The sequence below is a fragment of the Scomber scombrus genome, chromosome 23 (assembly GCF_963691925.1).
Source record: "Scomber scombrus chromosome 23, fScoSco1.1, whole genome shotgun sequence".
Lineage (NCBI taxonomy): Eukaryota > Metazoa > Chordata > Actinopteri > Scombriformes > Scombridae > Scomber > Scomber scombrus.
The window spans coordinates 10,519,798-10,547,193 of NC_084992.1; the positions used below are offsets into that span (position 1 = coordinate 10,519,798).

At 41.4% G+C, this 27,396-nt stretch overlaps 4 protein-coding genes across 8 annotated transcripts in view; 3 read left to right on the forward strand and 1 right to left on the reverse strand.

Moving 5' to 3' along the window:
* The first annotated feature begins 1,350 nt into the window (after positions 1–1,350).
* cldn15a (claudin 15a) lies at positions 1,351–4,540 on the forward strand. The gene is made up of 5 exons (XM_062444763.1): positions 1,351–1,704; positions 2,060–2,224; positions 2,529–2,610; positions 2,705–2,812; positions 3,817–4,540. Exons 1-5 carry the CDS (start codon positions 1,488–1,490, stop codon positions 3,911–3,913), a joined length of 669 nt encoding a protein of 222 aa, XP_062300747.1. The 5' UTR covers positions 1,351–1,487; the 3' UTR covers positions 3,914–4,540.
* A 707-nt stretch (positions 4,541–5,247) lies between these two features.
* Positions 5,248–10,699, forward strand: dnajc3b (DnaJ (Hsp40) homolog, subfamily C, member 3b). Its single transcript, XM_062444701.1, has 12 exons — positions 5,248–5,708; positions 6,704–6,814; positions 6,953–7,077; positions 7,234–7,308; positions 7,440–7,583; positions 8,521–8,702; positions 8,844–8,963; positions 9,202–9,307; positions 9,424–9,544; positions 9,688–9,820; positions 9,945–10,093; positions 10,551–10,699. The coding sequence occupies exons 1-12, from the start codon at positions 5,624–5,626 to the stop codon at positions 10,697–10,699; spliced, it is 1,500 nt and encodes a 499-aa protein (XP_062300685.1). The 5' UTR covers positions 5,248–5,623.
* A 1,806-nt stretch (positions 10,700–12,505) lies between these two features.
* Positions 12,506–14,864, reverse strand: naa38 (N-alpha-acetyltransferase 38, NatC auxiliary subunit). Its single transcript, XM_062444924.1, has 3 exons — positions 14,774–14,864; positions 13,397–13,571; positions 12,506–12,985 (listed from the first exon to the last, which is right to left on the reverse strand). Exons 1-3 carry the CDS (start codon positions 14,810–14,812, stop codon positions 12,861–12,863), a joined length of 339 nt encoding a protein of 112 aa, XP_062300908.1. The 5' UTR covers positions 14,813–14,864; the 3' UTR covers positions 12,506–12,860.
* A 5,701-nt stretch (positions 14,865–20,565) lies between these two features.
* chd3 (chromodomain helicase DNA binding protein 3) overlaps positions 20,566–27,396 on the forward strand; it is a 41,438-nt gene continuing 34,607 nt past the window's right edge. For 3 of the 5 annotated variants that reach the window (XM_062445428.1, XM_062445430.1, XM_062445429.1), the window contains exons 1-7: positions 20,566–21,090; positions 23,756–23,883; positions 23,978–24,166; positions 24,270–24,397; positions 26,496–26,734; positions 27,017–27,156; positions 27,265–27,394. In XM_062445428.1, the coding sequence (XP_062301412.1) occupies positions 20,928–21,090; positions 23,756–23,883; positions 23,978–24,166; positions 24,270–24,397; positions 26,496–26,734; positions 27,017–27,156; positions 27,265–27,394 (1,117 nt within the window). In that variant the 5' untranslated portion in view covers positions 20,566–20,927. The remainder of the gene's footprint in view (positions 21,091–23,755; positions 23,884–23,977; positions 24,167–24,269; positions 24,398–26,495; positions 26,735–27,016; positions 27,157–27,264; positions 27,395–27,396) is intronic. The other 2 variants (XM_062445432.1, XM_062445431.1) reach the window with 1 other exon arrangement.

Sequence of the window (27,396 nt, forward strand, 5' to 3'; positions counted from 1 at the left end):
ATTTGGTTTTAGCTGCTCCATGGAGCGGCTCTGTATATACTTGTATATATTTTTGACAGTAAACTTATTTGATGTTGAACACTTCTTGATTTGTCTTACATTTAGTAACCCAGTAAGATGCATCCATTGTGGTCCAAGAATATCACAAATTTTCAAGGCAGACCATCCAATAGTTGTTGACATATTTCAGCGGCCCAACATCACCATCCATGGTGCCATACACTACAGTTTTGCATCTTTGATTTAATCTTTTAAGGGAAAAAAAATTATTAGTAGTCCTTTCATAGTAAAGGGAACATACTTCAAGACAAAAAGAAATAAAATTTAAAAAATGTGGTGTGCAATTATGTATACATGGTACTTTATAGTGTATAATAGGTATGAGTTGTCTCATAACTGCGTTGTGTTTTATGTTGAAAATATGATTAAATTGTACAACGGTCTGTGCAACTGATTTACATTCAGCAAACTTTAATTTGCTCCCACTTCCTTACTAACAACTGATGAACAGCTCAGGTCAGGTTTACCATTGATGAGCTGAAGTCTATTTTTGGATCTTCATTCTTCACCTTTATACAAATGAGTACAAATGAGCGGTTTACAAATCTCCTCACCTTTAAACCTGAAGGCTTGTCTGACATTAGGCTAAGATTTATCTCAATATTATCAGTTAGGTGAACACTGTGACCTGGATTTGGCAACGCTGTGGCCCAGCTAACAAGAGGATTATTAATCAAGACACACAAACACAAAGACTACAGGATGAACTGGATAACTTTAGACCATTGAAACCAGTTAAATGTTGGAAACCTTCCAGAAATCCTGGGTGTGACACTCAGTTATTGTGACCTTGTGTCTTATGGCCTTGAGATGATTTAAAACATAACCATACAATAAAACTGACATTTTGCAGCTGGTTCTGTTACAACAGCTTCAGCCCAAACTGTATAAACTTTTAGGGATTAAGACACACATAACATCTTCTTGAAGCAACATCACAAAAAAAACAAGTTATAGATAGCTTATAATGTTAAATTGTTCTTCAAATGGCATCAATTATCAAAATCTGCTCATAATTATGACCAAACCTTTATAATCTAATGTGTTTTAAAAGAAGATACTTGCTTGAAAAAGTCTGCTAATCATGACTGAAAACATACACAGTGCAGTGTCATTAAGAGCGACAGATGACCATTGGACCTTGGGTGAGCCGATAAACACCTGTTCAGTTTCAGGGGTGTAAAATGCAAAAAAAAAAACGTGTGAGGCGAGAGGGGTGGAGAGAAAGCAAGTCATATAAATCATTATAGATATCTGCTGAGGTGGACACATCTCACAGTGGCAGACCAGACATCGCACTCTCAGAGACCCACAGACTTTCTGTCACACCAAAATCAAATATTCAGACTTTTATGAAAAGTTTTATTGAATTATAGAAACCAAGATCTGGATACACTTTTCTTTGCCTTTTGGACCGAGGAGGGGTCATGGATCCGATTGTGGAAGTAGTGGCTTTGTTGCTGGGGTTCATCGGCTGGGTGATGGTAGGGGTTGCCCTGCCGAACCGTTACTGGAAAACCTCCACCGTTGATGGGAATGTCATCACCACCTCCACCATCTATGAAAACTTGTGGATGTCCTGTGCGACAGATTCGACGGGGGTGCACAACTGCAGGGAGTTCCCGTCGCTGCTCGCCTTGAATGGTATGTTGACCTAAAAAAACCTAATAATTATGCTGAAAGACGATAAGATGTTCTTTCAATACCTGACCTACAAAACAATAATTGTAGATAATTTTAAGTTTAAAAAAAGTTGAAAGTAGCTAAATTACATTAAATGCTGATTTTCCAAGAAAATATGCATATGCAATGATAAATGACTGTTAAAGGAACATTTCAAGATTTTAAAAGTTTAAGTATTGTACTTTAAATGCTGTTAAACTCATTGCTAGACATGTTTACATGCAAAATGTAATCTTTTAAACTGAGAAGTATCTCATGACCCTTGTGACAGTGAACTGATATTGAATTCGATGAATTATTTCCTTCTCGTGTACAGGTTACGTCCAGGCATCGCGTGCGTTGATGATCACGTCAGTAGTGCTTGGCACCTTTGGACTGCTGGGGGCCCTGATAGGAATACAGTGCTCTAAGGCTGGAGGGGAAAACTACACCCTCAAAGGGAGGATTGCTGGCACTGCTGGAGTCCTTTTCATACTTCAAGGTAACAAAAGATAAATAAAGTGCATTAAAAAAGTCAAAAAAGAGTACCTTAGGAGTAAGTCAATCAGTGATGTTGAGTCAAAATGAAGGAGGAAAACACATTTTTAAGGTAGAAATGTATCTGCTTTTAGCTTGTAGTGTTTCTGTCTGAATTATAATGACTCTCTAATATATTACCCTAAAGGAACTTCTCCAAAATGCTGATAAATTATGAGCAATATTACACATTACTGGCTCTGAATCCAGTAGCTTCCTCACTCCAATGATTAAAAAAATACTTGTTCTTTTTTTTCTTCTACTAAAAGGTATTTGCACAATGGTCGCAGTGTCCTGGTACGCCTTCAACATCACGCAGGAATTCTTTAACCCTCTCTATCCTGGCATTAGGTGAGGTGATGGTGTTTGTGTAGAGGGGGTGGGAGGACTGGAAATTACCCAAAAGGCCATGAGTGTTATCTGACCACACTGCTGTGTGTCGCAGGTATGAAATAGGAGAAGGATTGTACATCGGCTGGTGCTCTGCTGTGCTCGCCATCGCCGGAGGAGCCGTTCTCACCTGTTCCTGCAAATTGGGCACAGAGGAAAAATAGTAAGTTCATACTAACATAATCTCTCCCTATCCAAAAATGTTTAAATAATGTGGATTTAGCAGCTTTTGTGCATGGAAAAATAATATAATTTGATGTGATTAAAGTGATAAAATAATAGACATGACAATTTATTCTGGCTATCAGTAAATAAATCATATTAAAAAGCAACGTATATAAAGAATAAAATTATCAGTAAAACAAGGTGGAGTAACACCAACATAAAAAATGTAATTTCTAAATCAATATACAGGTTTAAAAATAAATACAGAACCATTGCACTTAAACAAATGTAAAAAAAAATACGTGCAAGTAACGTTTACGTGAGGAAAATTCAAAGGAGGATACTTTATTTCAGTTTCCATGGTTCATGTTTGACAAATCATCTAGGATATACACACACACATTGAAAACGTGAATGTTTTGCAACCTTGAGAACTTTAAGAAAACTGTTAAGAAAACTCATCATGGCTCTTTGGCGCCTCGTCGTGGCAAAACTTAGTGAATCCACCAGCAGGATGTAACACGAGCTCTCAGCAGATACGATCACCTTAGCTACCCATTGTTGACACGTTTTATTGAGGCTCTATTTAATGTGTCATATGCAAAATGAATGAGGTCGTAATAAACCCGTCAGCCAATCAGATTACCTGTCTCACATGTTTTAAATATCTGTGCCACAGTCACATCCTGGTTAAAGCCACTATGTGCAGGATGTAAAGAATTTGAACATTTCTGACTTTGGCGCCCCTCAGTGGAAGAACAAAAAAAGACGCTTTTCACTGGAATTGCACAGAGATTCAAATGAGACTTCTTACACTTACAGAAGATATTTTAACATATCCCAGCACACAAAACACTGGTTTAAATTATAAAGTAATTGGCTGGATTCAAATTAAATTGCACTAAACTGTATGAAAGGTGCTATACATATACAATTTGGTTGATAGATTGATTAATTTGTGTATTATTACTGATGTTTTTGTTTATCTGTCTTGTTTTGCAGCCCTTTGCCTTATCAAGCCAGGGGAACCGTATACTCTGGAGCAGACATGGCTAGAAGCGTAGCCGCCAGTACTTACGGCCGAAACGCCTACGTTTGAGCAGAGAGAGAAAACAAACTTTTGTCGATGGCGATGGGAATATAACACCTTTACATTTAAGCTAAGGGAGCTTTTCGTCCACAACTATCAATGATGGAAATGTCCATATTACTGGATGTCCAGCAATGAATGTAATATAGCACCACTGAACTGTATATATAACTACAATCAATCAAATATATATCCTGTACAAATGATTAATCAGCTCCTTATTCTAAATATTAGGGACAGCTACTATTAGTAGTGCAGATGATCCATTATTGATTAATTTTCTTCAGTGGACAAAATTAGATGTAGAAGGAGAGCTTGAGAAGGATTTTAAAAATTGTCCCTAATACTTTAGCATTTAAGTTGTACAAACATACCGTATGCTTGCAGTGATTTTTATTTATGTTTCCCTCATCATGTCAGCACTAAATACATTTACAGTCACTTGTTTTTTAAGAAATCTATAAATCCGATGATCTGCGTGGGATTATTAGGCTACACACTTCTATTTTAAGTGGAAGGTCAAAATGTGACGATCCAGATGTTTGTGTGTGTTGTTTCGTACAGTTTTATAGTCGTGTAAGAGGACGGTGGATGAGTTATCTTTGTGTTGATGTTTTTTGTTCTTTTTTTTTTACAATTGCGCACAATAAAACATTTTATGCTTAACACCCTAGGTTGTTTTCTTTTTCCTCTTTTCAGTAAAGTGACTACGTTCTGTTGCAGAGAAGTCTTGAAGATGGGGACGTTGTAAAAAATGTTCATCAGCTTTGACTGTTAAGATTAGATACAAAAATAGGGCTTTGTCTTTTTCTGTGTATAACATTTACACTACATTTTGACTTTGTGATTAAAAAAAGTCACATTGAGATGAAACTGGTTGTGAAACAAAATAGACATTGGAAAAAGTTTTAAATAAAAGCTATTGAATTAAATAAAAGTGTCAACAAAAAGCAATCAATGTGAAAAGAAGCAGGATTAAATAACATTTTGCTGGGGACGGAACCCTGGACCCCACTTTGAGAGTAGTATCAGGACTGAAAAAGTCAGATCTGTGCATCCCTACTCTTAGTGTCATTCATGTTAATACCAAACACAATATTATGTCTTCTGAGAGGGGAAATAGTTGGATTTTGGTTGATAAGAAGTCCTGTAAACCCTCCCAGCATGTCACAGAGCCATTCAATGGAGAAAGGGTTAGTAACAGTACAAGCTGTCAGTCCATGCAGGGACATGTGGGAGTGCCTCTAGTGTTAAAATAGTCTCTCCAATGAGAGCTGCACACGTCTTTAGACGAACACGGATGTGCACTGAGTGGACCAACCACGGAAATGTAGGACAGAAAAGCGACACCAGACAGCAAGGTTTCGTTTTACAAAGTGTGCAAGCTCGTCAGCTGTTCATCTGCTCCATCATCATGTTGTGTGGAGGGTGCTTTAAGTTCAAGTGAAGCCCAAATGATCCCTGGCTCAGCAAAGGAAGCGCTCATGTAAAAAAAAAAAAGAAGGAGGGGGGAACCTTTGAGCTGCGTGTCTTCCTTTCCACCCGGAGTACAGTCAGACCAGGACCGTAAATACACCATCGTAGCTGTAGGAGGAAGCGATGAGGACCTAACACATATTATCGCCGGTTTCAATGACACAAATCAGCGTTTTTCGACCGACGTAAGAAAAGCAGAAGAGTTAAAGGTAGCTGGTGTCAGAGTGTGAATCGTTTTTATCTATGGAGTCGTGCCGGCGGGGCGGAGTCAGCGGGGTCCTGTGCTCCCTGTCACTGCTGTGTGTGATCCTGGACCTCCAGCTGGACGGTGAGACCTCCTTTAAAGTCAGATATGCTGTTTTAGAAACCATTCTCAAACGCTAGTGTTGTTTTCAGACGTTTCTACAATGTTTCTGTCTGTGTAAAGGTTTAAAAAAGAAAGTGTTCATGAAAGCTAACACGCCCTTCCTCAGATTTCCCCAGAAATGAAACTGAATTTGCATATTGTGCTATGATTCTTATGAATGCACTTCCACACAATAAGTATAACTTTAATAACTATGTGTAAGCAGCCTTTGCAGTGTGTTAAAGAGTTGTGGAGATAGTTATAGGTGTGTGTGTGTGTTGACAGAGGCGTTGCCAGGATTGACAGGTAATTTTAAATCATTACTAAATTATCATAAATCACGAATTATCAAACTGTTTTAGTAATTAGGTAATCACAGTGGAGAGAGACCTACTAAGATCCTTTACTTAGGTAAAAGTACCAATACAGCAGTGTGAAAATACTCTATTACAAGTAAAAGTCCTGCAGGAAAGATTATTGTATTATGAGTGATGTAATTAAAGTATTACAGTAAAAGTACATAAGTATTATAAGTGATGGAATTAAAGTATTACAGTAAAAGTACATAAGTATTAAGTGATGTAGTTAAAGTATTACAGTAAACGTACATAAGTATTAGGAGCTTGATGTAGTTAAAGTATTACAGTAAAAGTACATAGTAAGATTTTTGCATTAAGGCTGCAGCGATTAGTTGATAAGTTAATCTGCAGAAAATAAATCTGCAACTATTTTTGATTGATAAATCATTTTGAATCATTTTATTCAATAAAAATGTCAACAATTTTCTGATTTGAGCTTCTCAAACAAATATTTTTGGTTTATTTGTGACAGTAAACTAAATATCTTTGGGTTGTGGACTGTTGGTCGGGACAAAACAAGACATTTGAGAACGTCACTTTGGGCTTTTGGAAACTAACATTTTTTTGACAGCGGTATACTTCTGTCATGGCTGAATTAACACTGTTTATATGCTACAGGTGTTTTGGGTGCAACTCATGTCGAAATCGAGCAACACTTGGAGATGGGCCGTAAACTTCTGGCAGCTGGTCAGCTGGCTGAAGCCTTGTCCCACTATCACTCGGCTGTGGGTAAGGTGACACGCACACATACACACACTGACACACACATTTATATTCTCTCCGCTGGCTGACATTTTCAGTCCTGTATCTGTGCTGAGTGTTTCATCATATGTGTGTTCAAATAAGTGTTATTCGATTATTTTCCAGAGGGAGACTCTAAGAATTACCTGACGTATTACAAGCGAGCCGCAGTGTTCCTGGCGATGGGAAAATCCAAATCTGCCCTGCCAGATCTGACCAGAGCCATCCAGCTCAAGCCTGACTTCCTTGCTGTGAGTTCACCTGATCACAAGTACAAAGAATATATCGTGTTAAAAGTCATTATTTTGTGTCCATGTCCACCTCTTGGGTCACTTTTCTGCTCTCCCACACCTCCTCCTCCTCCTCCTCCTCCTCCTCCTCATGTCATCTCATCTCTTCATTTCCAGGCCAGGCTCCAGAGAGGAAATATCCTTTTAAAGCAGGGCAACACGCAGGAGGCAAGGGAGGACTTTGAAGTAGTGGTAAGTTCACTGATCCTGTATGCTGCTACTTTTGCAGTCAGTGTTTTCCCCGTGTGACTAGTTGTTTCCTTTATAGAAGTGAATCACATAGGGGTTGATTAAAACTGCCTCTTTTTTTTTTTTTTTTTTAGCTGCATCGCTCTCCAGAACACGAAGAGGCTCAGGACCAGCTGATGAGAGCAAACGAGCTGGAGGAGATGCAGGAGGAGGCCCATGCTGCATACCACCAGGGGGACTACAGCGCTTCCATCTCTGTGCTGGAGCGAGTCATTGAGGTACGTAGAAGCTCCGCAGTGGGGCCTACTTTTGGGATTTACTTGTGATCTTTTGCACTGCAGAATCCTAGGGGTAGGGAGTAATTCAGAAATTTCTATTAGACAGGCTGGAAAACTCGGTGGGATTTTCTGGCATAGTATTAAACTGGTTTGAAGGACAGGGATTACTTCGTGTTTATAGGAAGTTACACAACAAGTGGACAAAAATGACCTGTAGGGTTCCCCAAGACTCAACCAAGTATATTTATCATAATTATGCAGACGACACCTGCATTTACATAACCATACCACCAGGGGACTATGGTCCAATATAAGTGCTGAGTAAGTGCATTGAACAAATCAACGATTGGATATGCCAGAATGTTCTTCTATTAAACAAAGATAAAGCTTAAGTAATTGTTTTTGCAACCAAGGAGGAATGATTTAAACCATTCAGTACACTACAGTCGACTACTGTAACAGTATCTTTACAGATCTCCCTAAAAAATCAATCAGACAGTCGCTGCTGCTCGAGTCCTCAGTAAGACTAAGAAAGTGGATCATATCACTGCAGTTCTCAGATCTTTACACTGGCGCCCTGTCTGTCAACGAATTGATTTTAAAATACTGCTGATGGTTTATAAAGCACTGAATGTTTCAGGGCCAGAATACATTTCTGATATCCTGCTATGTTGTAATACCATCCAGACCTCTCAGTTCAGGGACACCACTGCCTGTTCCATTATTTAAAATATTTTAGCTGATACAGCTCCTCCATCATGTAGTTAAATATGTCCTCCAATAGCACGAAGGATTATGAAGTAATTCCTGACTCTCTTTTCGGTCAAATTAGGATTTAAACATTTAGAATGATTTTAAGAGGGAGAATCATTGTCTGAGAGTTCCTGCTGTTACGTTTGTCTTTTCATTCTTTATAATAGTTTCCATCTTCCCTCAGATCTCTCCGTGGGATCCGGAGTCACGGGAGCTTCGTGCGGACTGTTACATCCGGATGGGGGATCCACAGAAAGCCATTCAGGATCTAACGCCGACCACGAGGCTACGCAACGACAACCGCGCCGCTTTCCTGAAGCTCAGCTTGCTACACTACAGCCTCGGAGAACACCACGATTCACTCAAGTGAGCTACCTTACTGGAATAAACAAACTACTTCTCAGTGGCATGCAAATTCGGCTGATTTTTATCTTGAGAGCAGCCTTGGCACTCACCATGTTGATTTAGCGATACCTTTGTAATGGATATCTGTCCTTTTCTGTGCAGCCACATCCGAGAGTGTTTGAAACTGGACCAGGATGACAAGGAGTGTTTCAGCCACTACAAGCTGGTGAAAAAGCTCAGCAAGCAGCTGGACTCTGCAGAGGAGCTTATTCAGGAGGAGAGGTCAGTGTCTGCAAACTGTTGGTGCTTTTGTAACTTATGTGTGCTTCAAAACAGTTTGAAAACAAAGAAATGAATTTGAAGATGCTCAATAGTGGAATCTTGGCACATACTGCACCTTATTATTCACAACCTGAATGTCTTCCTGGCTCTTAGTATCTTGTTTCCTGACTCTCCAAAAAAAATACCAGGAAAGAAGGTTTTTTTTCACTCATCTATTATGTTCTCTTATTGCAATTAGGTATCAGGATGCTATTGAGAAGTATGAATCAGTGATGAAGACAGAGCCTAATGTCCTGCACTACACCAACTTGGCCAAAGAGAGGATCTGCCACAGCCTTTTTAAGGTGAGAGTGAAATGCATTATTATTGCAGCTGGCATCAAACGTTCCAGTCCCAGTGCTCTGCTGCTTCACAGTAACAACAAGTGTTTTTTTCTCCTCGTGATTCTTGACAATTGTAGGATAAGCTGGCTCACGAGGCGATCGACGCTTGCTCAGAGGCCCACCAGAGAGACCCACGCAACACCAACATCCTCCGTGACCGAGCAGAGGCTTACATCCTCAACCAGGACTACGAGAAAGGTAGTGGCACCCACCTTGATCAACCACAATTAACTACAATAATTGCATGCATGATTTCAGCACCGAACACACCTGCATGAAGACATTTGCATGCACACATTGTATATTAATGTAATCTTTTTCATTTTAAACCCCATCTTCAGCTGTGTACGACTACCAGGAGGCGAAAGAGTTTGACAGCGAAAGTAACGAAATTAGAGAAGGGTTGGATAGAGCACAGAAGCTACTCAAAGTCTCTCGCAAGCGGGACTACTATAAGATCCTCGGTGTGGGAAGGTAACCGGTCCAACTAGTTTTTCATCACAAACAGTATCGTCCGACATTGCTTTTACTATCAGCACTAAATTTCATGCATTGTTAGATCACACACTCCACAAACGTTTAATGTGTTTTTCCTCAGGAGCGCCAACAAGCAGGAGATCATCAAGGCGTACAGGAAGCTGGCACAGCAGTGGCACCCCGACAACTTCCAGTTGGAGTCTGAGAAGAAGGAGGCGGAAAAGAAATTTATCGACATCGCGTCGGCTAAAGAGGTCCTCACCGACCCAGGTCAGGAGCTGAGATGGTTACATGTACACGTGACACTGCTTACGTTGTAGTATTAGGCAAACATTTAGCATCGCAGAAGTCTCAAAAATCTATTTCGCCTTGTAATTAACACATTTCTAATGAATCATTTAAAATAATAGTTTGACATTTTTGGAAGTATTTTTTTTCTTAGGGATGTTCAGGAAATGTATACAGTAAATATGAATAGCAGCCGGTTAGCGTAGCTTAGCACAAAGACTGTAAACAGTGGGAAAGTGCTAGCTAGTGAGCTTCACAGATGCTTTTAGGTGGATTTTGTTAGCTTCAGACAAAGCCAGACACTACTTCTAGCCATGTTAAACACAAAGACACGAGAGTGGTGTCGATCTTGTCGTCTAATTCTCAGCAGGAAAGCAAATGCGGGTGCGGCAGGAAAAGCAAATGCGGCTTATTCATGTTCCTCCAACTGTCTTTCCAGAAATGCGGCAGAAGTTTGACGCGGGCGAGGATCCACTGGACCCGGAGAACCAGCAGGGCGGAGGCGGAGGAAATGGTCAACCCTGGCCGTTTCACTTCAACCCCTTCGAGTCTGGCGGCAGCTTCCACTTCAAGTTCCAGTACAACTAGGGGGGGAAAGACTTTAAGAACATGGGGGGAGGCGGGGGGACAACGGGGGAGGATCAATGAAGGAACGCTGGAGTCTTCTTCACAACTCGTGCTTCAGCTTGGACGCAGTTTTGTGAGTTATTTGATCATTTTCACTTTTAATGCAGTGTAAGCACATCGGAGGCTTGTGCTGAAATGTGGAAAAAAACTGGACTTCTGACCACAATAACGAAGGACCCCAACTGTGGTTACTGTTTGAATAACTTCTCGCTGTGGTTGAAGAAAAAAAAGTCTTCGCTTCCTTAGGAATGGGAAGGTGGTGGTTGAAAGCAGTCAATGTGGGACAGTTTCTCTTTCGGGATGTCTGCTCTTATTACTCATTTCTTTCTTTGTGCCATTCTTTGAACTTTTACCTGGGGAATCTTTTTTTTTTTTTTCCTTTTCTTTTCTTCTAAATGCAGTAACGTTTCCTCGGGACATTACATAGGAGGACTGTCAATTGGTTTCTGCTCACAGTATTCTTTAAAAGTGGGAATCTAAAACAAAAAGGAATCACGTTTACTGATCATCTTCTTCTATTTTGATCACGTCGAACCTTCTCCGTACTCGAGAACAATGATTTTTTTATATTTGATCATCAAGAGATGCATTTTGTTGAGCTTTTACATGGATGGTAAGTAGGTAAGACTTGAGCACTATTACATGAAACGTGTGGGTGTAAAAGTTTTAAAAATCCTATGGATCTTAAATCATCGTAGCCGCTCTCTGTGATTGGTTTTCTACAGCTATATCATTTGAATAATGTGTGAATTCTGTATTTGGGTGGATATATTATATTTTCAACAATATCTAACAGCTGCAAACATGGATGTAACTTAAATTGTATTGTTGAGTCTATAAGAGCATAACATGGAGGAAAAAAATATTATAATATTCTGGATAAAAGCATCTCAACTAACGACTGAATTAAGAGTTTGAAGCATCAACTCTTTCTGTTCTCACTCCTTTTAAAGCACTTTTACCTTTTTTTTGTTTTTACGTTTTCTACACTCCTGAAATGTTACTGCAAACACTCTACAAACCAAGCGTGTCTTCAATAACTGTCCCAAGAGCCTCATTTGTGAAAAGAACAGAAACGTGTACTTGAATTATTACAAATACCACACAGAACGAGGTGCGTATGCAAAATGTTAGTATTAAATTAAAGTAGCGGCAAGGTACATTGGTGCAGGTCTGCATACAAATCAATTAAAATAGAAAAATACTTGATTAATGCTCCAATTCCTGAAGCATACTGTATAAAATTAATAAGGAAATGTGTATATAACTTTTGAATGGGTCACACTGAAAATTGAAACCATTGAATTGCAGATACAAATGTGCAACTTTGTAAACAAGGCTCCAATTTCGCTGCCATGTGAAGGCACACAACAGTATAACCATAAATAAAACTGGTATTCTCGCTAAGGTTTTTTGTTTTGAGCACAAATTAAGTTATTTTGTCAGTAATGGTTCTGGATTTTAACCGAATGTGACAAGCTCTTTGTTTTCAATAAACAGTTTCTGGGTTTCTTTTTAGGGTGTTTTTTTTTTTTTTGTCATTAGTGGCATCAGTTCTTCCGTTGCCAAACTGAATCAGCTGACATGCTCAAATGTATTAAAAAATTGAAACTATACAAGTTTGTCTGAGTTTTTTTTGCCCTCACTTCACCAGCTTTCTTGATGATTATTTGGCACTTTGCATATTAATATTTACACTTATAAATAAGCCAAAATAGAAGAAATAACAAACTTCATATCTACTTTTAGTCAATGACAAACACAAAATCTCAAATACAGGATTTATTTCAAAATGTTAAAGAAAGAGGTTTTACTGTACACGACACCTTATTCACACTCATCTAGCGCACACACACACACACATACACACACACACGCAGACACACACGTGCTGTATTGTACAGCCGTCACTGCAGAAGGAGACATCCTCACATATGAAGGGAATGGCTAAATCCACAACACTGACGCAGGAGTTCTGCGTCCATAGCGGAGAAGTGACTGATAAAATCCACACAGTCAAAGTCGTCCGTTCTCCTCTGAGCTCCACCGCAGCCGTACAACATCAGGCTGAGTGGGATTCAGGCAAGCTTGAACGCTGCTCCTCCTGGCAGGTGAGGCGTCATCAATGGTCAGCTCCGTACCCTTGTGTGTCCTCCAGACTGTCAGCCTCCACCTCGATGGAGACCACGTGGTGACCGGGGATCATGGCCAGACCCAAGACTCTGGGTTCACCCTGGGAGAAAGTGTCTGAGGAAAAAATTAGATAAAAAAAGACATTAAAGTTAATTTTCTTTGGTTACACACACAATGCCACACGAGTAACAACAATACTATTAAAAATATTACTCAGATTTTTCCATTTTGTATCAAATTTTGCAGATGAAAGTTCAAATAAACGAATAAAAAAAGCACTACAATAACAGAGACTTCTTCACAGCACCCCCCTCCCAATGAAATTCTCCCCAAACACATCCAACACTACTCGTCTGTGTTTGTGTTCATGAATCACAGCTCACATTTTCATACCTGCTTTTAATGTGTGATTAATATCGAGTGTTTGACCTTCTGCTTTAGTGTGTTGTTTGTTTTGCCCCTCTCATATATGTTAATGGGGCGGGTATCATCGTGGCTGTTTGATCCTTTCTGGTCTTCACCTACCTGTGGATTTGAGGAATTCCTGAGCTGAGCCGAGGATGACGTTGCAGTCCCGGTCTGTGCAAAGAAAAAGCCCCACCAGAGTCCGTCCATCTGTCATGCGGATCCTCATGTTCTTGTTCAGGAGCCCCTCTAGTTTCAGCATGTCCGGGGACGGCGAGGACACTTCAGGCTGCTCCTGGTCGAGGACAGAAAGGTGCGACAGATTTAACTTTGACCGAGTTTAACGCTGAAACAATCAATCTCATCATTGATTAGCTGATAAATAAACAACAAATATATTAGATTCTGAAAGTCTATTACCTCATTTTTCATTTTTATATCATTATGAATTAAACACATTAGGTTTTTGGCTGCTGGTCAGACCAGATGAGCAATATTGAGACAATACTTTGGACTCTGATGAACACAGCAACAGTATCACTTTACAATGTTTTCCTATGCTAGAAGCAGAGTGACTAGTTTCATGTAATGGTGTTACATAATGTAATTACAAAGTAAATGTAACTGTAATCTGTTACAGTTACTAAGAAAATATACGTAATTAAATTAGTTTCTTCTGATGATTACAAAGGAGGTTACATCTGAAGTCAGACCTTCAAGATTTAGCTTTTCCTCATCCTTTAATATTTAACATGTTACATACATATATATATATATATCTGTTTTTAATTCTTTGAAATCTATATATTTTTTATATTTTGAAAATACATCACGAGATAGGCTTAAATGGTGTCACACTACCAATTAAACCTTTTGACTGTTTTCATGAAATATCTTTATTTTATATTCCAAAATCTACATGAACTAATGAATACATTTTCAAATGAGAGATACATCTTGCTTTATAAGAAATTATCTCCCTTATAAATCATGTCAGTATCCATGAAAAACACCTGAACTTAGGTTTTGGTGCTTCATGGGTACACTTACCCTAACAGCTGAAAACATTGGTTATAAAATTAGAAAAGTAATCGTATGTAATAACATGCATTACTTTAATTAATTAATTGAAACAGCTACATTACTTATTAAATGTTAAATAGGGTAACTAGTAATCTATAACCTATTACATTACCATAGCAACCTGGCTAGAAGCTATGCATTAAAAGGTATGTTTCTTTGGCCAATATAGTAAATATTCGATGCCTAACATAAATAATGATGAGTCTGTAATTACTGTCTGATAAATGATGTTTAAACAGGTGACAGAAGAGCAGCTACAGCTAATTTAACACAAAGCTAACACTGAAGCCTTGTTTAAAGATTAAATACAGCGAGCTTTTAGCTTTCTGACCACGTTTTCTTCACTGATATTACACGCAAAACAACACGAGCAACGATTAAAACACTACAAGTTTAAAATAAATAAAGACATACACGAGTCGAGGGACCATTTTCAGCGATCATCGTTGCCATTCCTCCTCTTCCTCCTCTTCTTCTTCTTCTACTACATTTACTGTCGGAGGGATTTCAGGGGAGGACCAGCTGGACCGGAAACGGGGATTTTTGCTCGTTTGTTGTTTTTAAAGGGATCACAATAGATTTTTAAAAATTGCACGAAAAGTATAACATTATGACAGTAAGTTTTCACACTGACAGCATATATGTGGTCAACAGAGGAGGCAGCTAATAGCGGTGAGGAACATTATATTAAATATTATTATCATTAAAGCTGACCTGCTGTGTGGTTTCAGCAACATTATGAAAGCGTCCTAAAAGCTGCAGTACACGTGCAGACTCAACTATTACATGTATTTCATTTAATGCACTTTAAAAAATATTGTACGGCATCTTAGACTGTGTTAAATGCTGCTTAACAGCGTCCTCTGTGGTCATAAGTGGTAATTACAGGCGAGACAGCTGCATTTAAGGACAGGTTCGCAATTTTTTAAGTCTTATCTGTCTTAAAACAATAGCCAGGAGCCTTAATTAACATTGAAATATGTTTTCCCCTGCCATAGTCTTTCCTCGTGTTCATACTGGCCATTACAAGATTGAATGAGTGATGGGGGCCAAAATCCACAGTCCTCCTCCTGTGCAAAAATGTATTTAAATGTTTATGTGAAGCTAACATGACGCTTCCAACTTAATCAATATCTTTCAACATTAAGGTCTTTTTAGTACCAAAGTCCCTCTTGTTGTTAGTTCCACCACAGCTCAACAGGGCAACTTTTGATGCTAAAAAGATTGTAAATGTGTCAGATATCCACTTGACTAACTCAGACTGCTGAAACCTCATATAAGCTTCACATGAACTTTTAAATGCATTTTTGTGCTAAATGACTGTGTGAATTTTAGCATCCATCACTTACATTAAAAGCACATTTGACACATTTAACAGCCAGTATGAACAGGAGGAATGATTACAGTGAAGAAAAAACCTCTTTCACTGTTCATATGGTATCCTGACTGTTGTTTAAGACACACTTGAAAAACTGTAAACCCATCATTTAAAGGCATCTTCTTACATTTATTAAAAATAAAACCATCAGAATGAACTTGCAGTGTTTTCTACACATGCCAACACACCAGCTAACAGACTCAGTGATGTCAGTTAACACAGACTGCAGCAGCAAAAACACCAGTTAATTAAGCAATTGAGTTTTATTGCTTATGAATGCAACTTTGAATTTGTGTTATAAACATTTCTATTTCTTCTTTCAGAAGTTACAGTGAGCATTCAGAGACGATTTTACATAAAACAATGGTAAAATTACAGAAAAGACCTGAAATGCCCACAATATATTGTATTTAGTCACTGAATCTTCCAGCTGTTTTGTTCTTGTTTGTGTCTTGATGAATAAAATTAAAATAAATATAGTGCTTTAGTTCTAGATATAATGTGGATAATGTTTAAATGTAATACACCTGGATCCGTGAAATTATACCATGATTTTTTAAGTGTCATTTCTGGAGTAGGACTCTCTCTAATTAACTATTGATTTGACCCTGACACTAAAGTCGTCAGTGTTAATAGGCCAAATCAATCAATTAATAGTTTTGATTCAGATGTACTACTTCTCTCTACAGACTCTGACCCATATGATCACAGACCGTGTGAAGCGCTGCAGAGTGCATGTGCCCCCTCTTGGCTCTGTCAGTTACTGGGAATATGACTTTGGAGAGGCCTGGTGGAAGAATAAACGGTGTGAGGAGGAAATGCTCTGGATACGAACTCACACCTGGACACTACGCGTGCTACAGATGGAGGTGAGCAGTATATTCTGGTTTGCATTCATTTGTTTATGGTGTTGTTATCTATTAATCCTTTCAAATAAAGCAATGTCTACTTGTAACACCTTAGTTGCACACGTCTGCCATTTGTCAATACATAGATTTGCATATTTTAGATGCCTGAAGAAGCTAAATTATCAGAATTTACAAGAAACATTAAAGGAAAGTCCAAAAAAAATACAGAAACCCCCCCCCCCCCCCCAAAAAAAAACATTAAATAGGAGATGTCTTTCTGCATTTGTATCCTTTTAATCAACTTGCGCCCCTTGGATTTTTTGTAAGGGAACAAGACTCTCGGGTTAAAGCATGCACATTAAAGCACTGTCACTATTTTAGCTCTTAATGCATGAGTAAAAAGCCTTTAAGAGCTCTTGAGGCCAGTGTGGTAGCTGTCTTGTATCTCGCCTCAGTTGTGGAATAGGCAGCTGAGTTTAGGAGGTTTGTTATGCAATCAGCAGAGTTGACTTGGGGTCCTGCAACTGTACATTTACTCTACAAAGCATAGTAACGTGAAAATGCGAGACGGTCCCTCCTTTTTAAAAGTGAATTAAACGCTAAAGCAACTCTTCCAGAAGCTGCACCTCTCAAGGGAAATATCCATTAAATGATTCATGCACGCCTAAACACGAGAAGAATACATCATACTTGCATTTAAAGCACTTTGTCAGGGTGTGTGAGGTGTGAAAGAATGTGAGGACACGGATCAACGTGAGGCAACTTCCTCTACTCCTTGTAGTCCCCGTTTTTTCTCCGCAGGCCCCTGTGAAGCATTATCGGCTCTCTGGGCTGCCTCGATTCAGACGGCTCAGCTCTGAATGGAGAACAGGAGCTGGTGTCTGCCTCTGTGTGTTGTGTCACACTGCATAAAATCTGGGTTAGCTAGAGCGCAGCACCCAGGGGAGGCGCTTCTCCCTCTCATCCTCGGCATATCTGGGGTGGGAGGGGGGTTAGAGGAGGATGGGGGGGGGGGGGGGGGGGGGGGGTTCATCTCAGCACAGCATAGGACAGCACAAACAGTAGTGCAGTGTGTCAGGGCCTGCAGCATATGACAGTCCTGGCTAGTTTCACCCTTTTTTTTGCACAGTCATGGCTGTAAATACCTCACACACACACAATCACACACACACACACACACACATGGATGCTCTGGGTGAGGGTATGTAAACTACACACACACACACACACACACACAGAGACACACACACAGTGCAGCCCAGCCGTCCAATCTGGCAACAGCAGTCTCCTCAGTGGCCAGAGGCTTAGTAGGGGGCTCCAGTCACACACTCGGATGCACTTTCCCTTGCACACACACACAGACACACACACACACACACACACACACACACACACACACACACACACACACACACACACACACACACACACACACACACACACACACACACACACACATCTCCTCCTCCTGTGTGTCTTGCATTGCCACCGTGTCTCTCTTGGCAGATGTGGCCATTGGATCAGGCACTAACAAATTCCTCTCGCCTCATTTGTGGGCGCGGGGAAGCCGAGCTGGAGCGACTCAGACACCTGTTGCAGCAGGGGGGGAACAGAGAGAGAGAGAGAGAGAGAGAGAGAGAGAGAGAGAGAGAGAGAGAGAGAGAGAGGGAGGAGGCGTAATTGAAATGCTTGTTTACGTACACGATATCCAGTTATTGGTGTGAAAGCCGCAGATGTCAGGGTTCACACATACAGACAGAACGTGGAGAGGATAAGAAAACCAAATCGGATGCTTTACGCCGTGTTGCGGCTGCGTGCCACACGCTCTGGATGGCTCAATCAAAAGCCCTCAGCCTCTGTCACCCCCACTGCTCTCTTCACTGTTTCTAATCAAATTAAGCGACATATTAACATTTAAATCCAACACACTCCTTCTAGAAATGTATTGTTTAGTTAAAAGTATGTTTGAGGGGTTCAATTATCATGTTTAATGCCACTATTGCCTGCTCGCACTAGCATGAAAATCTCTCAAATTAAGGCACATAATTTACAATAATTACACTTACAGTGAGTCCAGGCTCGTTAAGCCTCTCGTTAAGCCCAGCTGTGTCCAATAAAGTGATTGTGTCGCCCATACACTTGACTCTGAGTAATAAGACTTTTAAAACAGCTGATTTATTATACTTTTATATGAGTTGATGGACAGTATTCAGCAGACAATTTTGTGAAAGAGGCCCCCTGGCTTTTGACTGACTGGCACATATTTTCCGCTGTAGTAATTCAGGTCAAACGTTTGAGAATTGTGAGAGTTTATTTTGTCAGAGATGAAATCCTCCAGCCGCCTCTTTGTTGTGCGCTCAGGTGTAGCAGGAGCTTTAATGGAGTTATGACCCTGAACATCCCGGACGGGGACGAGGACCCCGAGCTTTTCACCCTGTTCTTTTTCTTCTCTGCTTCTATTGAAGAAGAAAAAGGTCTGTTCCACACAAAGACAGACTTTTTGATGTGTCACAGTAGGAAAATAACAGGTGTTACTAATCACATTAAGGCCGTGACTGTGATTATTTCCCTCCTGTCACTTGTCAAAATGTCAACAGGTCTCTTGACCCTTGGCCTTTTGACCTCAGGCTGCTTGTATGATATTGACACGAGAGACTGTATTTCTTCTTTGAGGTTTCAGCTGCATCTCATCGTTCCCCAGTTTGCTCCGAGGGCCGAAAGGCACAGCTGAATGCTCCAAAAAGCGAATAAGTGCATCTTGTTTTTTTATTTATTTATTTATTTATTTTTTTTTTTTACTATTTACTGTTTCCCACATCGGTAACTTATTTAAAAACAGAAAAACTGTCACCTCTGCCTGCAAAATACTGACTTATTTTCTTCTTTCTCATGCAGCTGCTCTGTTGCTGCTTTTATCTGCCTTTTTAAACAGTTTTTACAGCAAATAAATTCAATAAAATGACTTCAAACTGCAAAAAAAAGAGACCCCAGGGATTTGTTTAACTATATAGTATTTTTGTTTTACTTATTCTTTTCTTTGTGCCTAAAATAGTTCAGAAGCAGATGTTTTAATAAAGTGCAGCCCATTTTTCCCCATATTTTTTTTACCTAGAGCAGCCACTGCTTCTCCTGTCTGACCCCCCTGTTTCGTCGAGAGGTTTGAATACAAAAGGCAAATCAAAATTCCTTTTGTCAAAACAAAAAGTGCCCCTGAGCAGCCGCTGAGGGCTGGCTGGGGTCTAGGGATTCCCATGGCCTTACTGCCATCCAGCTGACACTGCCTGCTGCTCCAGAGAGGGCCGATATTACAGTGAAGCCTTCGCAAAATAGCTCCTGTTTGCTTTTAAACGTGTGCAGGGGAGACAGATTGTGAGGCCAGAGCTGTTTAATAAGACCATTTCAAAGTGGGGGGCTGTAGTTTGAATACTGTGAATTGTTTTCATCCCCACCACAAGTAGTTAATTTTTAAGCAATACAATCTGATGTAAGTCTGGGCATGGCTGCGGCAGATTTTCCCAACCCCCCTCTCTCTCAATCCCTCCCCAGCTCTCTGACACTCACACACACACACACACACACACACACACACACACACACACACACACACACACACACACACACACACACACACACACACACAACCCTGCTGCTGAGGCTCCAAAATAATTTTTTATACAACGGTGGGGGCTCTGGAGAATATAAGGTGGCCATATTTGATAGATTTGTGTCGGGCTCTGCAATGCAGAAAGCGAGAGTTGTTGCGTGTGATCTTTTGCAAGTGACAGTGACACCCAGGCGAGTGTGTCGGATTCGTGACTGATCCGGACTTGGGGAGGGAAAGAGGAAAAAGAGAGAGAGAGAGAAAGAGAGAGAGGGAGAGAGAGAGAGAAAAGAGGGGGTGGTTGTAGTGGTGGAGGGTGGATGTGTGGATGAGGTTGGGGAGGGAGGGGGGGCAGACAGAAAAGAAACAAACAAGTAACAATGTAACTTACATGCAGTCACACACCCCTTTTTTCTTGTAACAATGTGTACGTTTTTAAGGAGGGAGGGGGCGCTCAGAGGGAGAAAGAGAGACGGAGAGAGACTGAGAAAGGAGGAGGGGGGTGCGTTCTGAAATAATATAGTCAGCCATTTTTTATGTAAGGGGATTTTTTCTTATTGGGGGGGTTGTTAAAAAATAAATATAAGAGGGCGGCCATCTTTGTTGCTCTGCCTAGTGTAAAATATTCCAAAACGCCCCCCACTTTTTTCTGTGCCGATTTGAATATTAAATAAATATCATATATTCGGAGCAAGAATACGCTTTTTTGAATACAAGGACGGATCCAATGACAGGAGTATAATGTCCTCTCCTCTCCGGTCCTGTGAGGAAGACGAGGGCATGGTGGTTAATTCCGAGGGAGGAGATTTTGATGAAGAAGACGACGACGGAGACCTAGACGAGAACGTAAGCGACATAAACTCGCCGGCGGCTCCTCGGGAAACTGCAACACCAGCCCCGCCAGGTACAGTAAAAAACTGGCGGACAAAAGTCGGGAGCGCGCACAAGCAAATACAAAAAAACAAAACACTCTCTCTGTTTTTTAGTCGTGCTAGAAAATGTGGAAGAAAAATGGCATGCTGGAAGTAGCCGAAACCCGCAGTTTGTGTTGCCCCCATAATCTGTGCTTCTTCAGGTCCTGTGTGGTACAGTAGAGGAGCAGAGGAGTCGGGTGCGCGCTTTGCAAAATAGATACTTACTAAAGCCCTGATTTTTTTTTCTTTTTCTTTCTTTCTTTTTTTTTTTTAAAGGTGGCACATATTTAACCACCTTAAAAAACCTATTCATCAGTAACGTTATATGTCATAGTCCCGTATTTGCAGCTGGTAGAACGGTTGAGGAAGAAAAGAGGAGAAAAAAACAATACACGAGAGCGCGCTTGCAAAAACAGAAACTCCAGTCCAGTTTGTAACAAAATGCATAAAAATCCCCCCCCCCCATATCTGCCAGATGTGTTTCTGTGTTGTTTCACATGTTTCCATTGTGCCTACTCCACTTCCTCTTCACCTCCAGCGCATCCCAACAAAGTTTAAACTAAACTTGGCACAGCAGGATTTTTTCGTTGCGCTTCACCACAATAAAAAAAAAGTTGCAGCTTGTGTTTTGTCTCTTAAATCCCATCTGACAGCTCCTAGACATGCATGACATGTAAATGAGCTCGGTCTGCGGGGTAATAAGGTCACCCTGAAGGGTAAAAAAAAAAAGCTCACGTCGAGAAACACTGGCATAAACATGGACTCCTCTGGCCGGAGGCTACATTTGATACCCGTGTCGAGAGGAGATGCTGCGCTGTGCTGTGCTGACATGAAAGCCGGGTAAAATTGTGGGAGACAGAAACTTGCCCCCTTTAAGCCCCTTTTTGTCGCTATGACAGGTCAATAGCGGACACTGCTGCAGCTGCATGCCTCTCACTTATTACGGGACAGAAAGGTGTGACTGTACTCCTCATTTTTTTAGCCCCCTCTGGTAGCTTTGCATACCTGCTCCATAATTATCTGAATAACAATTTGCATTACGCGTCTTACTCCACAGATCTGGAGGTTATTGCTGCTGCAGCAGTAGTAGCAGTATTGATTAATGTCAGGGAGGGGGGGAAAGGAGAGGAAAAGGTGACTGATTGAGTGTATTTTGCATTCTGGATGTTTCTGTGACAGTGAAGTTGTTGCAGTGAAACTCAAGGGTGCAGAAAGTGGTGCTCGGTTAACCACACACACACACACACACACACACACACACACACACACACACACACACACACACACACACACACACACACACACACACACACACACACAGTGCTACAGTAGACATACAAAATAGTGCTGCAGCCTTAAGGTTGCAGTTTATTCATAACAGGAACTAGTGACATAAGGTTTGGATGCAATGCAGATGTGACAGAAAGACTTAAAAGTCACAGTGCAGATGTGACAAGGGGGAGATCATTATGCGTAATTTTCCAAATGTGAATATCATCCATTGCATTGCCTTTAATACATTTTATCAGCTCGACTCTGGAGCTGCCGCCATGCTGTACCAGACAGATAAATTATTGTCGGGCTTCCCGTCGAGGACCTTAACCCCCTCACGACCTCTAGCAGCGGTCACAGCGGTGTCGAGGTCCCGGTGTGGGGAACGTGCAGGGCGGGAATGACTCGTTCCAGTTTAGCGAGCCGTCCCGCTGGCGGCCTTTGAATCACCGACTACTGCGTGCGTGCCGCTGCCGACCCTGGCGTGCTTTCAGCGGCTGCACGCTGCACGGATACGCGGGAAGCGGAGTTGGCTGGTTCTGGTTGGACGGGGTGGGAGTGAGGAGGGGGAGGTGGTGGTGGTGGGGAGGGTGTATGTGTTTCTGCCTCTGGTGGGAGCGCGCACCAACAAAAGGCAGGCAGACAATAAAATCGGAGAAAACGCAGCCGATCAAACAGGCTGTTTGCATGGCGGAGACCGCAGCCCATATTTTGGTTATGCTTTAACGCTTTGCTGCATTTTCTCTGAAGCTGATGTTGCAGCTGTGTCCCTTGTGTGTGTATTTGTGTGTGTGTGTGTGTGAGAGAGAGAGAGACTCCTTTTCTTTAAACTCCAGGCCAGGTCAGGTTGCAGGTTAAATTGCTTCCCCTGTGGTTGTGATATTGCCCAGGTACCAGGGGAAATAACTGGCCTAATATTTTCACATCATTTATTCCCTGAAAGCAGTAATGCATTTTAGATGCACTGAGGCTGAGAGTCCTCTATGCAATAAGATAAGCGAAGGGTTTAAACTCTTTGCGTTTCCCTTAAATCAAAAGCTTTTAAAGATAGATAATCACCAGATTTGTATTGTTAGCCTATTACACATCAGCACTTTTCCGTAAACCAATTATCCTCATGCTATGGAGCCATCAATACCAGCTGTCAAATCTCTTTAGAGCACACTGACAAACTGTGTCTAATTCAGCATGTGTCACAATTCAGACAAGGTCAGAGGTCAACTGAAGACACCTTGGGGTATCATACAGCTTTTGTTGTGCGCAATTATGTTCAGCAGGGGATTAGCTGGAAGCCTTTAGAGGAGATTATTGTTCATTTGATTCTGATAGCTGTCTTTCTTTCACGCTCCGTTTGACCTGTCTCTCCTCTGCGCTTCCTCCAAGACGAAGAGGCGGAAATATCCGACAGGGAAGTCCCGTGCAGGAAGAAAGGACGGCCGAAGAAAAAGAAGGACGCCAAGAAGAAAGACAAAGAGGGGAAACCCGTCAAAGCAAAGAAGCGCAAGAAGATTGTAAGTTTGTTCAGCTGTCACGCTCAGGATTTGTCACTTTGCTGACTTATCTCGCCAGCGTCTTCATAATCAGATGTCTTCCTCTTCTGTTCAGGACAGTGATGTAGAGAGAGACTCGGACAGAGAAAGAGACTACGGTGAGAACTCAGACAGCGTCGCCAGCGACTATGGGTCTGGTGAGAAAAAGAAAAAGAGGAAACATAAAGAAAGGAAGGAGAAGAAAACCAAGAAGAAGAAAAAAGACGATGGGGATCGAGACAGCAGTCAGGAGGAAACGACGAAGGTAAAGAATGAAATCTTGTCGTTTCTTTAAAGCTTATATAAAATCTGCTCTGACAAGTTGATGATCTTCCTCATCTTATTGTTTTTTATTGGTTTCTACTCAGCAACCTATAGAGCAGAAGACCTCATCCCAGCTGGCAAAGGAGTGGGGTCTGGAGGATGTTGATCATACCTTCACTGAGGAAGACTACAGGGAACTCACCAACTACAAAGCCTTCAGCCAGTTCATGAGGTACGATTTACTTGTCTTATTGTCAGATTGTGTGGATGTGGATTGCTTGATGTAGGTGGTAAAATATTTTTTTATGCGGTAACTGAACTTTAAGACGCAAATAATATTTATTTAAGCTTCAGTTTCCAGTTGTAAATAGATCGAGAAATAACTTCAAGCCTTTTTAAGTCTTGATTCAGACATTTGCAAACTGATTGCAAAGATTTCAGGGATTAAAGGAAGGTTTTGCAGCAGACCGTGTAGATGTTGAGTCTGTGCTCGAGGCCTCTGCAGTCCATCAGATCTCAAATTCAAAATTCATACCAACAGAGAAGCCGGTGTGCTCCTGCTGAGAGAGCGTATCCCACAGTGTCTAAGTGTACTCATGGAAGTGTGTGCAAGTTTAATGTCAATGTCCAACTCTTAAGGCAGGCCTTACTCATATTAAGATTTGTCATGTTTTCTGCATTGAGAGCAAGCATGTATGCATACCCGACTAATGTGAAAACACAGTCATCACGTGTACTTTCGCAGCATACAGCAGCTCTGCTCAGTCACCAGATTTAGCAATCACATCACCGAATACACGATTTATAACAGTATTAGCCGTGAAGATGAAAGCAACTTTAGAGATGCCATTTAAAATACTTTGATAATAATCATACTGACTTTGGCTATGTTCTGCTCTCATTGATCAAAGACTCACTTTAACATCTTTATTAATAATCAAGGTTTGTCTGGTTGCCACTTCCTTCTCCACCCTGTTTTCATTTCTTCTACATTAGGTACAGCTGTTTTCCTGTTTCTGTTTAAGTTTGTGTAAAGTTTCAATCCCAGGTCCACCAACGTTTCACTTGAGCTTTGTTTCTGTGGGGGGTTGGGGTTAGGTTAGGATGGTGGGGGAGGGCGTATTTTAGTTGTACTTATTACTAGTTTACATTAGTAAAATCAGTATGAAAACCAAGAATGCATCAAGAACTGTTTATAATTTGGTGGATCAGAACTATTTCATATGTGAAAGTATCTTTATAAAAAATTACGAGAAAGTATACAACAGAGACACAGAGCATCCCCGTAACCATAGTGACTCACTCTCACTCCTGCCAACGTGCACACAGTGCGAGAGGAGATGGAGAGACGTTGTGCTGCTGCCAGAAGAGCCGCTGACTGAGATTACTCTGAGCAGCATGCATGGGAATACATAACAATATAATAGATTTGTGTATATTTATCACTTTTCCCCCGATGGTCTGACTAACTGGCTGCTGTTGCACTGCGCTGCTCGGTCTTGCCTGTCTGTGCGCTGTCTGTGTCTTCTTTCTGTGCCACAACGTTATCACTCATGAATTTGTTTATTCACTGTGTGAGAAAATGATGTGTGGTTTGAGAGCTTTGCATGAGTCTCACAGTCAATGTGTGAGAGTTGGCAGCCATGCGAGCCTCTTATTCTCACACACAGCAGTCTCTGTCTACATTGACTTCACCATTCAAACCACTAAATGTCAGTGGTGAAAGCATCCATGGCATAGTAACATAGATACAGATGGCATGGGTTGGGCACAGCAGAAGTACTATGACTTGCATTTGTCTTCTTTTGGGATCCCTGCCAGCAATGTCAGCCATGCACCAGAATTGTCAGTGTGTCAGTGTCAGCCTGAGCCTCTGTGGCTCACCTGCTTTGACTCTGATAACAGGAAGTTATCCATAATGTCCGCTGACTCTATCTGTTGGCACATAATTTGGCAGTCTCAACTCTTTCAGTGCCTGTAGAAGAAAACTAAACTCTTTTCAGTGCTTCTGCCAAATGACTGCAGTTACTACAGAGAGCTATAGACAAACATTTCCTATGACTAATTCATGGAAGATATGGAAGTATGATTAATGCTCATGCACTGAAAAAGTGTTATACCACGTATACCACAGCAGTTTTTTTCAGTGCCTTTGTCAGATTTCTGCATGTTGCCTACATAGTTTCTCTCTCCAAAACATTTCAGTGATCCTAACCTCTCTCTCTCTCTCTCTCTCTCTCTCTCTCTCTCTCTCTCTCTCTCTCTCTCTCTCTCTCTCTCTCTCTCTCTCTCTCTCTCTCTCTCTCTCTCTCTCTCTCTCTCTCTCGCAGGCCCATGATAGCCAAGAAGAACCCTAAGATCCCCATGTCAAAGATGATGACCATCCTGGGGGCTAAATGGAGGGAGTTCAGCTCTAACAACCCCTTCAAGGGCAACGCTGCCGCCGTCGCTGCGGCCGCTGCAGCCGCCGCCATTGCTGTCGCCGAGCAGGTCTCTGCAGCAACCGCCTCGCCTGAGCCGCCACCGCAACCGCCACCAATCCGGAAGGCCAAGACTAAAGAGGGCAAAGGTGAGTAGGGTCGACTGTAGACCATTCTTTGGTTGCAGCATCGGTGACTGCACGCAATCCAGCGGATTCATTAACAGGAGGAAATTTTCTAGTAGTGATTGTTGACCTCAGACTCTATCTCTAACACATGCTGACCAGCTGTTGTTTGCTTGTATTGTAGTTTACATGCAAGTCAATAAATGAAGTGTACTATTTGTCGAAAACATCCTGCTCACTCTTACTTTTTTGCTTATCTTTCCTTTCTTTCGTGTCCAATGTTGCATGCTCTTGCTGTCCGTCCAGGCCCAGGCTACAAGAAGCGCAGTAAAAGTCCTCGAGTCCCAGACAAGAAAAAGGCTTCGGCTGTAGCCAAGGCTAAAAAGATGGCACCCATTCGTATCAAACTATCACCCATCGGTGCCAAGAGGAAGAAGAGCTGCTCAGTGAGTAAAAAGTTCATAGCGTGCTGAAAACAGTGGGGTCTTTCGATATATCTCACCAAGATATATCACTTTAACTCACCCCCTGGACTCTCTCTCGTTCTCTGTCAGAGCGAGGACATGGACGAGGATGAGTCTGAGCAGGAGGACTCCAGCGTCCACAGCTCCTCGGTTCGATCTGACAGCTCCGGCCGTGTGAAAAAGAACAAGCGAGGACGGCCGGCCAAGAAGAAGAAGAAAAGT

Excerpts from the sequence above, each read along its gene's own strand:
- cldn15a (XM_062444763.1), top strand. The coding sequence starts at position 1,488 with ATGGATCCGATTGTGGAAGTAGTGGCTTTGTTGCTGGGGTTCATCGGC. Across the intron at positions 2,225-2,528 it reads AGTCCTTTTCATACTTCAAG|GTATTTGCACAATGGTCGCA; the intron begins GTAACAAAAGAT and ends TTCTACTAAAAG. Across the intron at positions 2,813-3,816 it reads TTGGGCACAGAGGAAAAATA|CCCTTTGCCTTATCAAGCCA; the intron begins GTAAGTTCATAC and ends CTTGTTTTGCAG.
- dnajc3b (XM_062444701.1), top strand. The coding sequence starts at position 5,624 with ATGGAGTCGTGCCGGCGGGGCGGAGTCAGCGGGGTCCTGTGCTCCCTG. Across the intron at positions 9,545-9,687 it reads CAACCAGGACTACGAGAAAG|CTGTGTACGACTACCAGGAG; the intron begins GTAGTGGCACCC and ends CCCCATCTTCAG. Across the intron at positions 10,094-10,550 it reads AGAGGTCCTCACCGACCCAG|AAATGCGGCAGAAGTTTGAC; the intron begins GTCAGGAGCTGA and ends CTGTCTTTCCAG.
- naa38 (XM_062444924.1), bottom strand. The coding sequence starts at position 14,812 with ATGGCAACGATGATCGCTGAAAATGGTCCCTCGACTCGT. Across the intron at positions 13,572-14,773 it reads AAAATGGTCCCTCGACTCGT|GAGCAGCCTGAAGTGTCCTC; the intron begins GTATGTCTTTAT and ends GTCCTCGACCAG. Across the intron at positions 12,986-13,396 it reads GGAATTCCTCAAATCCACAG|ACACTTTCTCCCAGGGTGAA; the intron begins GTAGGTGAAGAC and ends TTTTTTCCTCAG.